The sequence below is a fragment of the Macaca mulatta genome, chromosome 5 (assembly GCF_049350105.2).
Source record: "Macaca mulatta isolate MMU2019108-1 chromosome 5, T2T-MMU8v2.0, whole genome shotgun sequence".
NCBI lineage: Eukaryota > Metazoa > Chordata > Mammalia > Primates > Cercopithecidae > Macaca > Macaca mulatta.
In genome coordinates, this window is record NC_133410.1 from 47,163,857 (window position 1) to 47,181,894 (window position 18,038).

The following is an 18,038-nucleotide window of genomic DNA, read 5'->3' on the forward strand; positions in this document are numbered from 1 at the left end:
ATGTAAAGAAATCTGCATTTCACAGAAACTAGATTTCTTAAATATATTTTTATTTCCCTTATTTAAAGTAAATTAAGTACAAAACAGCTTGCTTAAGGCTGGAGAAGGAATACAGAAAATGGGCAGAATTTCAGCAGGGTGGATGTAATGAAAAGTTTAGCATACTTCAAACAGAGAAAATAGCAAAAACAAAGGAAAGAGGAAAAAAAAAAAAAAAACATTTGAAGATCAGTCTACTTGGCTGATGAAGGCCAGAAATCAAGCAGTCAATGGTTCAGTCTCCTGAATTCCAGCTGATTGTTTCTCCTCAAGCAGAAGCCTGTATCTCATACAACCAGTAGCAGCCACCACTTCACTGTAAACATCTCACACTAGATGACGATTCGTTATGCAAAGCCTTTGGCATTGATCAGTTAAAACATTAGGTATGCCAAAATATGACACTCACATATACATGAATCATAAATTTCTGTTTCAAAAAGGCACTCTTCTAAAAAAAAAACTTCTTAAAGTTTTTAGAATCACACCATTTTAGGAAGGGAATGGGCCTTAGAAATCACCTGTTCTGTGTCTTCATTTGGAAGGTGTGTATGTGCACAGACACACACACGCATATATACATATAAGTCCACACTTACACGCATACAGAACTTTGTAAGTACTTTTTATTTTTCACTTCCCCCAGCCTGAATAATTTTCAAATAAGGACAGCCACCATAAGGGAAAATATAAGAACTAAGAAGTCCTAGCTGTCACTTTGACAATGGTATTTTATCCCATTCAGCAGAGGGCGCTATTTCCCCACCCTGAACCCCGCTGCTGAATGAGGCTACCACACATGTGACAGCTGAGTGGAAAGGTTATGACATTGGTTCTCCTGCCCACAGGACAGACCTGGGGAATTTGTGCATCAAGATATATACATTACCTTGTGAAATTCTAAAAGATCTTTTTTATTTTTTATTTTTTTGTGTCTTAATCTAAATTACCCTTGTGGGAAGTTTTGAGTCAACATGCTAGAATCAGCAATAGCCAGAGAAATAAGGCTTCTCAACTTGACCATCAGTGCAAAGTACATGCATGCATTCGCCCAGAGGATGGGGAACAGTGTTTCAGCACATTTTAAACCCTACAAGTTAACTTATTTGTAAGCAGTACACTCACTTTTTTTGATGGCAGGACAACTGGGGAATGAAATATCCCTTTCAGAATGTGATTAACCTAAGAACACATCAAAAATTCCAAAAGTTTCTTTGTCTTCTATGAGACCCATTCTAGGACCCCTGGTAATTCATACTAAAACACTGCATTAGAGATATTTTAAAAATTGATGTCCTTATTTATTAAATTACTTCATAAATGGAGAGGACTCCAGAATTTTTTTTAAATCCTCATTGTTCTCCCTGGTGCGGATTCAACTTTCTACTGTTATAACTTGCTTGGTTAGAAACCATTTTTAGAAGTGAGATACAAAATGAGCTGCATTTGGAAAACAATCTGTAATCTGTTACTTCCCTAAGGTCTGTGTGATTAGTAAACACGCAAAACCTTAACCAGAGGCACTGCAAAGCCAGAAATACATAGCAAATAGCAAAGATCACAGTGTCTCCTTTTATTGAAATAAATGTTTATTTGACCTGGAAAGAAGTGTTGTCAGCACAATTTGGGGCCAGCAAATCAAAATTTGCAAAAGTGCTTGCTGTGATTTTCTTGCTCAATAACAAGCATAATTTTGCATGACCTAAGGTAGATGTTTTTCTAGCTATAGCTTTTTTTTTCTTAAGGAGAGCTTGATACAAAATGTTTCTTCTGAAATTCGTGCATGTTAATACTGACTTCAGTTTGACATCTTATATGGCACACTATTAATTCTTGTCTCTCAAAATTATCATTAAATTAAAGCAGAAAACTAACACACAGAAAGCCTTTTTCTCAAGGGCTTCTCTCAACTGTACGATCTCTATGACTATAAACATGAATGTGTTGCCTCAACTCAAGATGCAAGTACGGATGCTCAGTTTCCACCCACAGAAGATTAAATATGGAAAGAACCAGAGGTTATTTCATCCAACCCTCTCATTCTGAAATGACCAGAGGAGTTACATGGTCTGTCCACTGCTGCTCAGCTCATTTACAGCAGAGCCACGAGAAGCACCAGGCTTCTTGACTCTCTGAGTTCTTTCTACTATTGGCTTCCAGCTCTAGAAAAGGGTTTCTCCACGGCAGTATCATTGACATTTTGGACTGGGTAATTCTTTGTTGTTGGGGGCTGCCCTGTGCAGTGCAGTTTGTTTAGCAGCATCTCTGGCCTCTACCCACTAGATGCCAGTAACACCTCCCTCCACTCCCACAGTTGTGACAATAAAAAAAAGTCTCCATGCATTGTAAAATGTCACCTAGAGAGTTGAAAATCATGTTGCACAGTATACAAACACCACCTGAGTGCAAAGCCTCGCTTTAATCCCATCTTTTCCATCAGCTCTCTATGCAATCCAGCTTCTAGTTATCCTACTCTTTTTACTAGAAGGACTCCCTGCTGCAAGCTTTTTTTGTTTGCTTGTTTACATCAATTTTTTTTGACTTTGTGATATTGTGTGTGTTATATTGTTTTAAAATACCATATTTAGGCTGGGCACAGTGGCTCACGCCAGTAATCCTAGCACTTTGGGAGGCCGAGGTGGGCCGATCACTTTGAGCTTAGGAGTTCACAACCAGCCTGGGCAACATGGCAAAATCTTGTTTCTACAAAAAATACAAAAATTAGGCCTGGCGTGGTGGCTCACGCCTGTAGTTCCAGTTACTCAGAAGACTGAGGCTGGAGAATTGCTTGAGCTTGGGTAGTGGAGGCTGCAGAGAACCAAGATCACACCTCTGCACCCCAGCCTGGGTGACAGAGCGAGACTCCATCTCAAAAAAAAAATTTTTTTAAAGCGTATTTAATAGTTTCTATGTATATATGTTAGTTCTGTGATTAGACTAAAAGCCTCATAAAGAAAGAAACCATGTCTTAACAGTATCTTTCCATTTACTAGGTAGCTAAAACATGATTCACACATAGGAGGAATTAAAGAATATTCAATAGTTTGATTGATTCAGTATAATCAGATTGCCACTATACAAAAAGTAAAATTTCCAAACATTTAATACTTCTTCCATTAGCATAGAGTGAGATTTTTCTATAATTTTGATGAAGCTATTTCTAGCATTTACTTGCAGCTACATCTTAGTAGAAAGATTATTATAGATAGTCATTTTGATGATTCAAACATCATTTGGAATATAATTTTTATGTTGTGCTGTTTATGCTGCCTCCATTCAAAAATAGCTTCACGTGGTGCTGCTTTTAAAATTGTTGTGCATATTTTAGTGTTTCTGTCTCCCTTACATGTATCAGCTGATATCATCAGCTGTCCCCACGACTTCCAGTGGTCATTCTCTGCACCTAGTAACAAGAGGTGCTGGGTGGGAGTGGAGGAACAATAAGATAACAAGAGTGACAACAGTCATGACCACAAATCCCAGTGCTCTTTGAGACTTACTGCATGCAAGACATTGGTCTATATGCTTTATATTCAGTGAATCATTATTCTGAACAATTTGAGAGATATTCACTATTTATTGTTTCCATTGTACTACAGAAGAAACTGAGGCACAGACAGGTTGAGTAACTTGCCTAAGTTATCAGAGGCAGGAAATGGTAAGCTCGAAACCTAAGCAGCCTGACTCAAGAACTTACAGTAGTCATTACTACACCGTATTACACTCCGTGTACAATTAGATAACCACCATCCTCAAAAATAAGTCAACCAATTTTACACAAAATTCACAGAAAATGATTTTGAAAAATATTTGATGGTGGTTTTTATGTGTCATAAAGTGTGTGAACTTTGTGGCAGCTATTTCACTGTGACAACTTGAGTTTCCAATTTAAAATTAAGAAGTATTCATCTACTAAGCACTTGCTATGTCCCAGGCACTATTCTAGGAGCTTGTTATAGACTCAAAAGATTATAGAATCTTAACAACAAAAGAGACACCAAGCACCTTCTAGCCCAGTACTTCCAAGTCTGGCTGTCTGTTAGAATTACCTGGAGAGCGTTACAAAAGTACTGCTGCCTGGTCCCCACTGCAGACAAACTGAATCAAAATCTCTGCAGGTGGGGCTTCCTGGGGAGGCCAGCATGCAGCCATCCATGATGATACCAAAAGCCAGGGTTACAGAAATGGCCTGCCTAAAGCCACAGAGATAGACATTTCTAAAATTTTCCTGATTTTTGAAAATTTTTCTGCTACACCATTAAAATTGTTTCAGTGTTTGGAAATCTTTTCATTCAACAAATACTTAAGAAGAGATTGACAAGACAAAACCAGTTAGGGGAGAAAGTCAGTAAGTAGTCACAGATACCTGGAGTGCTCTTTAATAAACGATTACCTCTGAAAGCTGTAACACATCAAAATCACTTAAAACATTTTCCTGCAATATAAATAATCAGAGTATAATCTCACTAAATCTGAACTTTTTTATGGACAAGGACAAGTCAAAGGCAGACCAGGGGAAAGAAAAAGCATTAGATTTTGAACCATTTAAGACTGGGTTTCACATTTAGCGAACCATGGGCAAATGTATTCATTGCCCTAAGCTCTGTCTCTGCACCTGTACAAAGGGGGTCGATAACACTTCCTCTGCTGATAATTAAATCGAAGCATGTAGGTAAACGCTTCTAGCATAGTTTATTAGGTAACTCACAAATAATGAGTTTCTTCTCTCCTTTCCTTTGAACCTGACTAAAAAGGAAATTAACAACTCAATGAACTACACAGGCCACCTAATATGACCCATGTTTTATAAAAGCAGGCAAGTGCTTAGTAGAGATCATTTTTGCATCTAACCCATAGAAGCATAATCTCCTCTGGCAGTCCTCTTTCTTGCCTACCTGCGAGAACCCTAGGAAGTAGGCATTTTCTTCTGCTCCTCATTGAGAACACACGGCAAAACTTCCTTCTCCTCTCCTGAGTATCTGTGGGTTGCATTCACACTCTGATTCACATCAGGCCTAATTCAGACTTATACTATTCCTTCACCACAGGGTAGTGACAACAGGAGTATGGCACCCTCCATAAACACTCATGCTGAAACACCACAAGCACTTAACCTTAAAGCTCAAAAGCAGATGTCCTTGTAAGGTCAAAAACAATTGCATATGAAGCCTTCGATGCCTGTGTTTTCATACAGAAGTTTTCTGAAGGGATGTATTTCCTCAATGGACCAAACAGATCATTTTTGTGGTATGTTCATGGGAAAGGGCCGTATCTATTTTCCTTAATAAATGTTTCAGCCCCTTGGACATTGGTAAATGCCTTGCAGAACAGTAACACATTGTTGACTAGGAAAATTAACCCCTTCAAATTTAATTTTAACAAATGCAGCAGAAATCACTTACAGGGTTCGGAGTGCAATGCTCAGTACAATTGAGGAACATATGATAAAACCATAGTTGGCCCACCACAGGAGATACAGGCACATGCAGAATTTGAACAATGCCATAACATGGGCCACAATGGGAGAATAGCTAGAGATTCTACCAAATCCCATAAATTGGATATAATTACGTTGAATTATTTAAAGATCCCTATTTTGGCTGCTTTGCACAGTATCTTCTGCTAAGCCCACAGCAGCACTTCCCAGTGTAAATATACAGCCTATAAAAATGTTTTTTATGTAAAATTGTGTGCCATGCATTGTTTTGAAAAGAAAATTCCAAGTTGTAAAACACAAATGTCTTACTGAAAAGAACGTTTCCTGAAATATGCGTGGCATAACTAAAGTTCCACGGGATACTAGATATTAGGCAGAATAAAAAATGCATGAATAAATGAACAAATAAAGGTGAGGATTCACATGAGAGAATAATTCTGATGAAATACAAAGTTAGGCAAACATATTTTTTTTAAACTGCAGGATTTCTCAGAACCTCTACTATACAAATGTGTATTCTAACCCTCTAAGAAGTAGATCTGATAGAGAGTATTTCCCAAAGTTATTTTTTTTCAAGCATTATTCCAGACTCAGATACTATATGGAACACCAGTTTGGGAAACACTGACCTGAAATGTTACCATGATAAACTGCCATTCAGTAGTTCTGCCATTCAACAGGACAAAGGAGCGTCCATCCTAGCCCATCAGAGGAAAGATGAGTTGGTCCGTTTGGCAAACAGACCAAAAGAATTTTTCAATTAAGATCAGTATTCTCAAGCACTTACAACACCTTGGCAATTCCCATGAGGAGTGAAACACAGCTCTTGCCATACTAACTGTGGCTGTTTATATAACCCTTAAAGAACAATTAGAACACTTGCATATAGTGTTCTAATTGCATATAGTTCTGTTTTGAATACAGATTACACAGTGTAATTATTTTCTTTTTTTAACATACTAGGGGTGAACAAATAGGACACCAGCTTTGTTTCCTACAATGGACTTCTTCAGGATGGTTTTCCCCTTCTTTCCAGTTTGTAACTGCAAAACAACTTGAAATCTGAATCTATATTGGACAAACCACTGGCTAATTAAGTCAAAATGACCAATCAATGGGGAATAAATTGAGGACACATAAGGCGGAATCTACTGATTAGTGGATTTTAAACAGTTAGTGCCATTGACTATCTCCAGGTTTAGAAGAAGCATTAAAACAAACAAACAAACAAACAAACAAAAAAACGTGAGCTGAGATCCGACCACTGCACTCCAGCCTGGGTGACAGAGCGAGACTCCGTCTCAAAAAAAAAAAACAAAAAAACAAAACAAGAGGCTTTGTATTTACTGTGTCATGACAGTTAAAAATCATTAGGGTGAAAATATTGTCATAAAAATATCCTTTTTTAAAAAACATTGACCTTCATACTCATAAACAAAAATGAAAATTCTCACCCAAACAAAATAAACCAAAGCCTTCTCCCAATTTAAACCACTTTGTGCAAAAATGCTGCAATCCCTCATCTGTTCCAATGCAGCGTCTACCTGTTGAGTTCCTAATAAACCATGCCTTTGAAAGGTGTGCAAATATACTGCTGTCATTCTGGGGGAAGATAAACATGTTTGCTCACTTTAGAAAGGCAAACCAAAAACAGTCTATGCAAATGCCAATGATTGTCAGGATTTGAGAATCCCTGTCCACTCAGACAAACCCCAAACAGCTTGTCACATACTGCAATGAGCCTCGTCACTCCAGTCGTCACAGTCGTTGTAGCCATTACATTGCAGTTTCCTGGGGATGCAGATTCCACTGGCACACAGAAAGCTCTCACCCCCTCCACAGAGCACTAAAAAAAAAAAAGGGCAGGAAATAATGTCAGAATAAGATTTTTTTTTTTTAATTTTAAGATTACAAAAGATAAATACATAGAAAATCTTCTTTTGCTGTTCAACAGATTTGTTTCCAAATTCCCTCAGTTTTATTGTCACCAATTTTTCTTTGGCATCCTAGCACATTAACTGGAAAATTACCTGGAAATCATACAGAGAGTGCTTGCTTGTATGAGGAAAGCAGGAGATAGTTCACTGGTGGGCTTGCGGAGTGAGGCATCCATGTTCAGAGAGTAAGAGGGTAGCTTCATCAATTGCACAATTTATGTGGGGAGAATACCCAATGGGTGTATTTTTCTAAATAATTGAAAATTATGTCAAAGTACAGTGCTACTAATTGAACAACATTTAAAAACTCTACCTCTCTTAAAAGCTATTCTATGTGTCACAGGGAAAGTTCCAGTAAAAACAGAGTCAGTAAATGGATGTGTGTTTGAACATAGCATAGAGACCGGGTGCCCTGTATTTGAAACGTATTTACTTACCTTAATGAAAATGCCAGTTAAAATGTCAGCTTCTATTTTCGCATAAGGGATAGGAAATGGCATTCGCTAATAATATTTTCATTTCTTTTTACTTAACACAGTTACATTTTTATATTTGCGCTTTTAAAATTTTGGTGTTCTTTTTCTTTTCAAAATGCAATAAATACTCCACTGCTTCAGAATTACAGTAGACAATAAATTTAAGACAAAAAGATAGAAAATTTTTCAGGAAGATCATTAATAAAAGGATAAATCAGCTCAACCAAGTGGATGTTAAGATAAAAAATATTTGGTAATGTGCATCAAATGCCTTTTAAGTGTGCATAATCTTTAACTCAGCAATCATCTTATTTCTCAGACTTCATAAAAAGGAAATCATTATGAATATGTGTTTTATGTTTAATGATGTTCAAACCATCATTGTTTAAAATGAGGAAACTATGAAATAACCACTATGCAATATTAAGCGGCTAGTTAAATAAATTTTGATACCACCGTAATGAGAAATACTATTACAGCCATTGAAAACTACATTTTAGAAAATACTTAATGTCCTAGGACAAAGTTCAAGCTACTTGAGATGAGAAAACACCAACTGGTCCTAGAAAACAAAATACAGTTTGGCATGGGGAGAGGTATATTATCTTCGGTATTAGGATTAAAGTAACTTTACTTTTTACTGCATTGTATTCTGTATTTTACAAATGTTCTTACAATGATATGTTTTATCTTTTTAGCTGAGAAAAAGGTAACTTTTTTATGAGCTCCAGTTTCAGATAAGAAAAGTTAAGTAGAACCTTCAAAAATCTCCTTCTGTCTCTCTCTCCCCTTCCACCAAAGCTTTTGTGCGTGTGTGTGTGTGTGTGTGTGTGTGTGTGTGTGTGTGTGTGTGTCGGCTGTGTGGTGAGTTGCCTGGTCACTGCCACCATTCCCTGCAGTATGTATTCCTTGATAAGATGAACCTTGTTGACTAGTTACAGGGAATCCAGGAATATGGAACATTTTAACTCAGCAATAGAAACAGAGAAAAGTACAGGCTGAAAGCTCCAGTCAGTAAAGCCCATGTCTGTCATAGTTCCCATCATGTTCCTAGGACCCAGCGGAATGGTTGGCACTCAGGAGGTTCTTGATTAATATATTTCCAACCCATGTTCCTGGGACCCAGCCAGTGGCTGGCACTCAGGAGGTTCTCGATTCAATGGAAAAACTTACCTAAATCCCTAATAGAAGAATATATTGCCATAAAGCAGAAAAAAACAAAATTAACGAATTATTTCCCAATACTATCAAGGAAATCAGCATTTCAACTCATTGAACATTATGCATTAGTTGATCTGGTAAGTTTCTTATGATGCTACTTCATGTAACATTTTCACAATATCAACAACAAAAGCCCAATTTTCCATTATAGTCCATAATTTCAGTATCAATACAAATTACATCTATGGATTTCAACTGCCAAAATATTCAACATGTTTAGTATGGTGTCTGCACAGGAGTGCACTCCTATAGCTACAAATACAGACTCCTAAACCATTCGTAGAAAACCAGACCTAAAATGAAAAACCAAAATACTAAGATTTTACCCATCCAGTCTGTACAATATCCTCTCTCTAGGGTTAAGAGAAAGTTTGAAAGAAGTGTTTATCCTATTGTGAGATTGTTTCTGTATTATACTAGAGAGTGCAAAAATTCCATATGTCTGCATTTTAGCAGCTGCAATGCCTCACAAGAATTATTATTGCATTCCCCACCTATGGCTCCGATGATTCCTCAGGAAATGGAGCTGAAAGCTCAACATTCAATAGCTCCTAACCTCTAGATTTTAAGGCCCTACATATTTGACTCCAGTAAAGCCATTTCTTGCATAAGGTCATCTCAAATCTGGATCAAATTTAAAACCCAGCACAGCTTGCACTGTTTTGATTATTGATATCCCCTGTCTTGGCTGATTCAGCAGAAACTGACTTCTTTTGTGTGGTTCCTTATCTGGAAGTGTGGCTGTCTTTGGTTTTAGGTTATCATAAATTGTTACTTTATTCTTGTTCTTTCTTTGAGAGTTCACAGTTTTGGTAGTTAATATTACTTTTATAAAACTAGAATAATTTTTGTATAATCTTTCTGTTTCATTTCTTCTTAACCTGTATTCAGAATTTCCACTTGTATAAAATGTTCAATTAATAAAGTACTACAAACATATTTTGTTTGGTAGTTTACAGATGAAGGAAATGAAGTGTCATGTGGTCGACATTGAAATGGACCAAAGCCATATAATTAGGGGAAGATGAAAAACACCCCAAATCCCAAGCTAGGATCCAGGCCCAATCCTCCATGCCACACCCACTTCCTTGTTCCTGGTGCTTGTGCAATAGTGTAGTTGGCTGATACTCGGCCAGTTTAAGGGCACTAGATTTGAGTAAAACTTCAACATTGTCTTTATTTTTCTCTCTAAACAAAAGACAAATGTCTGTCTTGCAATGAATTGGATCCAGATGAGATGACATTCCAAGTCAGTTCTACTTTTTTTGAACACCCTGAGAGAGCTTTTATCAGGTTTCTGTAGAGATTTTTCTACCATAAATATCACTGTCTTATAACAATCATTTTCCAACAGGCTTTTGAGTGGTCCCTTAGGATGACAAAGGGAGATTTCCTGAGAAGTCATGCTATACAATCTTGAAAATATTTCCACTAACATCATCTATAATTCTAAGAGGTGTATGTTGGAATTTAAATCAATGGCAGATTGATAACTGGAACATTCATTCATTGATTGAATATATATTTACTGAGTGTCTACTATGTACAAAGTACTATTCTAGCCTCTGGTAATATAGCAGTGAAGAAAACAAACAAACAAAATCCCCAAATAGAGCATATATTCTACTGATCATCATCTGATGAAGATAATTTTACCAAGTAGATACTTCACTGCGAAAGCTGACTTCCACTACACATGTGACAGTTAATTAATACTGCTGCAAAAATAGCAGTACATAAAGTTATATGGCCTAAAAAGCTAGTTTACATGTCCAGATGATAGGGACAATTATGGATCCCGTGGACTTCAGAATGACATGGATCTTGAAGAATACATACCCAAAGGATGATCAGCTCTTTTCAGTATTCTTGTCTCTGACAACGGACTGCTAAAATAATAATCCCTAGCCTGAAATCACCCTGAGATTTTCTGCAACTGCTTCCAGCTTCCTAGGCTCTCTCTGTCTGTGTATCAATATTATTGGCAAATGCTGTCATTATTCTGGTTGTTAACTTTTAGAGTCCTTTTCAAAAATTACTCACCAGCCTGCCACGGACTGTATGTTGCTCTTACTTGCCCTGTCTTTGAGCCCTTGCTGAAAGTCAAAAGCTCAGCTTCAACTCCCACTCAGAGGAGAAAGCTGACCCAGCTCTGCACATCACGTGGGCCTGTGCTGAGAGCCTGTCAGCGCTGCGTTCTCCATGCTGCTCGAAATCAAGTACTATAAACCACTATTGCCCTTACCTTTTACAAGGTTATGTCATTCAATGAAAAAGACTGAATGTAATCTTTCAGCTGCTGATACAAGAATACTTCTTGGGGAGAGCACTGTATCTTTGGGCACAACCGATTGGTAAAATGATTGGGGTAAAAGACAAGAGGTGAGAGAGGAGAGAGAAAATCTAAGAGTGTGTTCAACCAGCCCAACATGGACTTTACCCTGCCTTCTGAGGAGGTGAGTCATATTAGGTGGAAGGCCCTTCATTTGGCTGAAATTAAGATATTTCGGTAGGTATGGATGAGGGTCTGGAAGCTCTGAGTACAAAAGGAGTGAAGGGCCGGGTGCAGTGCCACATATCTGTAATCCCAGCACTTTGGGAGGCTGAGGCGGGCAGATTGCCTGAGGTCAGGGGTTCGAGACCAGCCTGGCCAACATGGTGAAACCCCATCTCTAATAAAAATACAAAAATTAGCTGGGCATAGAGACATGTACCTGTTATCTCAGCTACTCAGGAGGCGAGGCAGGAGAATCAATCACTTGAACTTCGGAGGCGGAGGTTGCAGTGAGCCGAGATCATGCCACTGCGCTCCAGCCCAGATGACAGAGGGAGACTCTGTCTCAAAATAAATAAATAAATAAATAAAAATAAAAAATAAGAACAGTGAGAATTCCCATGAGGAGGAAGAGGAGCTGGTGCCACTGGGCATTGTGCTGAGGGAGAGATAAATTTGAAAAGGTGGCTGAGCATCCATTAGAAGCACAGTATAGAGAAGACCCTTTGGAAAACAGCAATATCTAATGACATATTTTAAGTTATTTCCTGAGGAATTGGAGGTATAACACACGCCTTCCTCCATCTGCAAGGCTTGTGTTTCCCTCTGATTTATGCACTCATTTATTTAGCATTCTGTATTATTACAGAATAACTATTATTCTATATATTCTATAATAATTATTATAGAACAATTAATACTATTCTGTATTATGTATTATTGAATACAGAATAGCTCCCTTGCCTTGGGAAGCTTATACTCTAGAATGACAAGCTATATCAATAAATGTAATTTTAAAATTCTTGTATATCACACAAGATGTTAATAAGTGCTATGAAGAAGAGAGTACTGCAGGGTAAGGCAGATATAGGGTATAGGAGTGGGGTAATAATATTAATATTGTTAATATTGGCACCCAATATCAATTAGGGTACCAGGGCAGGCCTCACTCCAAGCTGACATTTGAGCAACAACTTGAAAGAGGCAAGGGAGTCTCAGGAAGATTCAAGGAAGAGCTAGTGCAAGTTCCTTGGGCAAGAGTCTGCCCGGCAGGTGTCACGGGATCAGCAAAAAGACCTGTGTGGCTACAGCAGCATGAGCAGGGACCAAGCACAAGAATGAGGCCGAGCAGGAGGGAAGGTCCAAACACACAGGGCTCTGCAGGCCTTTGTAAGGACTTCGTAACTTTAACACAAGAGTCATTACATGGTTTTCGGTAAAGAGTGGCATAATCTGACTGAAATTCTTAAAGGATTGCTCTATTGTGTTGGAAATAGACTCTAGGGGTACAAGGGAAGAAGTAGGGATAGCAGCTGGGAGTCTATTTATCGAGTAGCTGTGGAGGTACTGCGACATGAGTGGATGCTGGATGTACAAGTCATGTACCATCTAACAACATTTTTCTTAACAATGGACTACATATACAACAGTGGCCCCAAGGGATTACAGTACCAAATTTTTACTGTACCTTTTCTATGTGCAGATATGTTTAGATACACAAATGCTTATTGTGTTACAACTGCCTAGAGTATTCAGTACAGTAATATACTGTACAGGTTTGCAGCCTAAGAGCCATAGGCTAGACTGCACAGCCTGGACGTGTAGTATGTTCTAAATCTAGGTTTGTGTAAGTACACTCTGATGTTCGCACATGACGAAATCGCCTACCAACACACTTCTTAGAATGTATACCCATCGTTAAGCAATATATGACTGACTGTACTAACTTCTGACTATAGGTTGTCTCAGGTCAAATCAACAATGACCATCCTTGAATATCTAAGAGCTTGAGAAATTTCAAACTTTCTTTTGAAAACAGAGTATCATCCACATCAAGAATATACTTACAATCTAAAAATTAACTCAATCTATGTCTCTCTGTCCCTCTAATCCCATCATTAAATGTGGCTTCCTCAGAAGAAGTATCTGTCTTCCAAGCTAAGCAATCCTTCTCACTCTTTTCTTAGACATCTATTAAATGTAGGGCAGGCACTACACTAACCACTTCTAATAGTGCCAATGCCCAAGACCATCAGAATTGCAGTCTTCTTTAAAAAACAAAAAACTGTTTTATTACAGCTCACATAATTTATATTCACAGAAGATTTATGTTTGCTGATTGTCTCCCTCTCCCTTCTAGAATGTAATTTCCTTGAAGAAAGGCATTTTGTCAGGTTTTCTTACTGCTGTACCCTGAGTCTAGAATAGAACTGACACATTATAGGTGCAAGTTAGATATCTGTTGGATAAATAAATGAAGACCGAAAATAGGAGGTATCTATGGAGCATGACTAAATGATTGTTCCTATTTCTTGGCTCTCAATGGCAATGAATATTTACAACTTTATTATTTTCATTGCTAGGAGAATAAACTACTGATGCAGGATAAAAATCCCTCTATGTTATAGTGGGATGCCCATTCAAGCCCACAGACACATCTGGCTTATGAGTGGCATCTGCTCTTAGTAGGACAACAAATGGCCCTCCTACGGAAAATAATCTTCCCCACTGGCCTGTGATGATGTGTCTAACATTCCATCCCTGACACCCACACTACCCATACTTTGGGTTAAAATTGTAGGTTTTAGAAGAACTCAAGGTTAGCAAGGAAAGGGGCTTTGGGGCCACATCATGGATTAAAGGGGTATATTTAATTTCCTACTCCATTTCAACCAAAGAGCTCTACTGTTGGCTGCTTTATACATTTGAGTCCATGGAAAATTTTCTTTAAAAATGGGCTTTTGTAGTCAAAAACAAGTTTAAAAACTCCTTCACCCTTAAGATTTTGTGTTCAGTTGAATACTTAGTTCCGAATGTAATTACAGACGGTTTAGCTTTATGTTATCATTAGCTTTTATTATACTTAGACTTGAGAAATGAAACATAGAATGAGTGACTTTTAGGGGAAGAGAGGGACTCAGGAAAGGTATAGAACATGAAGACTCAGAGTAAAACATGACACCTAGACCCTCAAATTGAACTCAGAATAGCCCTGCTTGAAGGTGTACAGTGTGTGGATTCAATGCTGTTACACCAGGTACAAGAAAAGCCACATTATTTTCTTAAATAAAATAAATTCATACTTCCCCACTCAAAAAGCTGATGAGAAAGATCTTTCAGGCACATTTTGCAGGGGTCTCTCCCTCCTTAGGATGGTACAAGGATCCAAGGGGCTTACATGGAACCTGGAAGAACAAAGGAAGGACCTCTAGCTTTCATTCCTCAGAGAACTGCCAGAGGCTCATGGCCTCTAAGTCCTTAAGTGACTGCTAGACAGAACGTGCCATTGTGTCTGTGCCAAGCCAGGGTACAGGGCCATGGTCCCTAGGGTCTAGCTTTCCTGGATGCCCCATACAGCCATTCCTTTTGGAGGTCCAGCCTCTTCTACAAGGATGTGAGCACTGGTCTCTGCTATATAATGGGAATGCCAAAGCCTTAGGATATGTCTCCTACATCTCCCTGCTTCCTCCTCCACCCTCCAGACATTTCTCTCCATTCCACCCAATCAGAGTGACCCGACACAATCTCTTCTCAATCCTTCCCTCCTCAATGTTGCTTTCCCTTTCCAGAGGCTGTAGAGATGAAAACACACTTTTTGTTGTTGTTGTTTTCTTAGTAGATTGTGCTATTGTACTGATGTTTCCTTCATTACAAAGAATGCAAAGGTCTCCATTAGTACCTTTTAACTTACACATTTTTGTTGAAAAGTAGCATATGACAGGTGGTCGGTAAATGCCTGCTGAAAAAATGCCCTTAAGGAGCTCTTAACGTCAATATTCTAAAAAGGCAATGTCATGGTGATATCTTCTTTTATGGGCTGTAGGTTTCACCTTGCTGCAAAGACAAGGCAAAATCAGTCCCTTCACAACAATACAACTCTTTTATTCAACATTCCTTGATGTCTTTTATTTATCTTTTAATTAGTGAGAAACTGTCTCTGTCAAACAAATGTTCAGAGAAAATCCCAAACAACTCCTGCTTGGTTCATTTTTTTTCCTTTGAAATAAAGCTATGCTTTGATTCAATGAAAACTTTGCCATCTGGCCTTCAGCTTAAATTCCTAAAAATAAGAGCTAAGTATACTTATTGCCTGCCTAACAGCATGATGATGGAAGAGCTATTACTCTATTAAAAAAAATTAGTCATTATAATATTTTCTAAAACATTGTCAAGAAACAACAGAATAGATCTGTAACTGGTGGCACTCTGATAGGAGAGAGAATGTAAATAGAGTTTAGAAAACATTCCAATGTCATCATTCAACATTTCAAGTACAATCACAGTAAAAAATCCTACCCAGTAGATTTTAAATCTAATTAAACAAAGTAGAAAGTTTTTTTTAAAGGCAGAGTAAAAAGCAGGGAGCCAAGCTTTATGATCAGAGACTGCTAGAAACAGACTGCCAAGCAGAAATCTAAAGAATCTTAATTACATTTCAATGCTGGAAGGAAGGAAGAAAGGAAGGAAGGAAAGAAGAGAGGAAGGAAGGAAGGAAGAGAGGAAGAAAGGAAGGAAGAAAGGAAGGAAGGAAGGAAGGAAGGGAAAAGTCCTAAATATGACCCGGAAGCATTTTTTTTAAATCGTTGGAAAACAAGATGTACCTCATGATTGTGTTATTTATCATTTCCTGAACAGAAGTGCAGTAACATAACTTCAGATTTCTAAAGAACATGGACAATTTTTAAACTTTGTGCTTATTACCCGCCTCTCGATGAGTCACACAGATGTTTCTAAATTCAAAGATAATTTCTTATTTAGGTTTCTTGGAAGGTGCTACCTTCTGAATTTGCTTTAGGAAATAAACTTAGTTTCTTAAAAAAAAAATTGTGTTTAATAATACTTTATTTTTGAGATTTTTCCCCAATTATAAGGCTGTCTGAAGTGACATTTTGCATTTAGTCACTATGAATCATGAAGTGATAACAATGGAACAACATATAAACTACCTTTGACAAATTTTAAACAAATACAGGATGGCTTCTATAAAAGAGTTAAATAATTGCATATAAATCTAAGAGAAATAAAGGAGATATATTTTATTTGGAAAGAAAATAGTCTCTTGCATTCATATGGTAGTATCTGAAAAGCTATATACATTAACATTTTTTTCTAGACCTTTTTTAAATGCATAACTCAGTCACAATGTTTATGGACAGACTTAGGACAAACATAAACAAAGAAAAAAAATCAGTTTGAAGAGCCATCCCATGGTATTTTTCTTATTTGTTGGGCTATACTGTACAAATTGAACGAATGTCATTTTACAAGTTAACAATTTGTGGACTTCATTTCAACTCTAACCAAATTTATTTTTAATCACAGTTTCTTTTAGTCCATTTTATGTATTGGCTATTTAAAAGCTAAAATAAATTGCCTATGACTTTACAATATTATGTATCCTGATAACCAGAAATAGAAAAAAAATACTTGTTTCAAATTTATGTGAAAAGAACTTTGAAAAATATCTTTCAAAAACAGATTACAGTTCTATCCTAATGTCTAAAAATTCACTTCCAATCCCATGAAGAATGTATTGCATCACTTTCTACCTACTCTCTATTGTTGATTACTATAACGTGACTATTTCAAAGCATCAGCATTCTTTTTTTTATTATTATTATACTTTAAGTTCTGGGATACACGTGCAGAACGTGCAGGTTTGTTACATAGGTACACACATGCCATGATGGTGTGCTGTACTCATCAACCTGTCATCTACATTAGGTATTTCTCAGCATTAGCACTTTTAGAAATCCCCTGATCTTCAGCATATTGGTACTGTAGGACCTCAACTATCTTCCGATTGGATGCCAAGATTCTGAAGCCCTACGTCAGCACTCTGCTGGAGCCTCTCCTATACTCTCCATTCCCTTCACGACCACACAAACCCCACCCACCAGCTCCCATGAAGCAGCTGGTAGTGACAGCACATGTTCATCGGGTCAAGGTAGAATTGGGAAAACCGAGCTACTTCCGAACATCTGGCCCTTCGTGCTTAAACTGCCCCAGAATAATCAGATAACTTCCATTCTGAATACTACCATATTTAAGAGAAAAAAGTTAGTGGTGAGGAAATGAGTTCATAAACACCCTAATGTCCACACTAATACTGAATCTACAGACCAGAAAAGAAACTATTCACAATCAGGACCTGAGAAAACAAAATAAAGGTAACCTTGTAGAAAAGCAGATATTTGTATTTAAATTTACACTATCTGTGCTGCTTTGGCAAATTACTTAACTTTTCTGAGCTTCAGTTTCCTTATCTGAATCCCACCTACTTTGGGATTGTCTCTGAGTATACTAATCAGTAATGGACATAAAGTGCCGAGCACCAAATCAAGTAAGGCCCAGTATGTCCTGTTTACTAAGGCTGGAAAGTGTACAACTCACCTCTGAAAGATGGCCATCTCAAACTACTGAAAAACGCCTTT

At 37.6% G+C, this 18,038-nt stretch overlaps 1 protein-coding gene across 15 annotated transcripts in view; it reads right to left on the reverse strand.

Annotated features, from left to right (window-relative positions):
- CORIN (corin, serine peptidase) overlaps nucleotides 1-18,038 on the reverse strand; it is a 261,847-nt gene that overhangs the window by 92,940 nt on the left and 150,869 nt on the right. For all 15 annotated transcript variants that reach the window (XR_013417836.1, XR_013417837.1, XR_013417835.1 and 12 more), the window contains exon 6: nucleotides 7,209-7,322. Coding sequence is in view for 9 of the 15 variants with exons in the window: in XM_078003367.1 (XP_077859493.1) it covers nucleotides 7,209-7,322 (114 nt within the window). In the remaining 6 variants the exon portion in view is untranslated. The remainder of the gene's footprint in view (nucleotides 1-7,208; nucleotides 7,323-18,038) is intronic.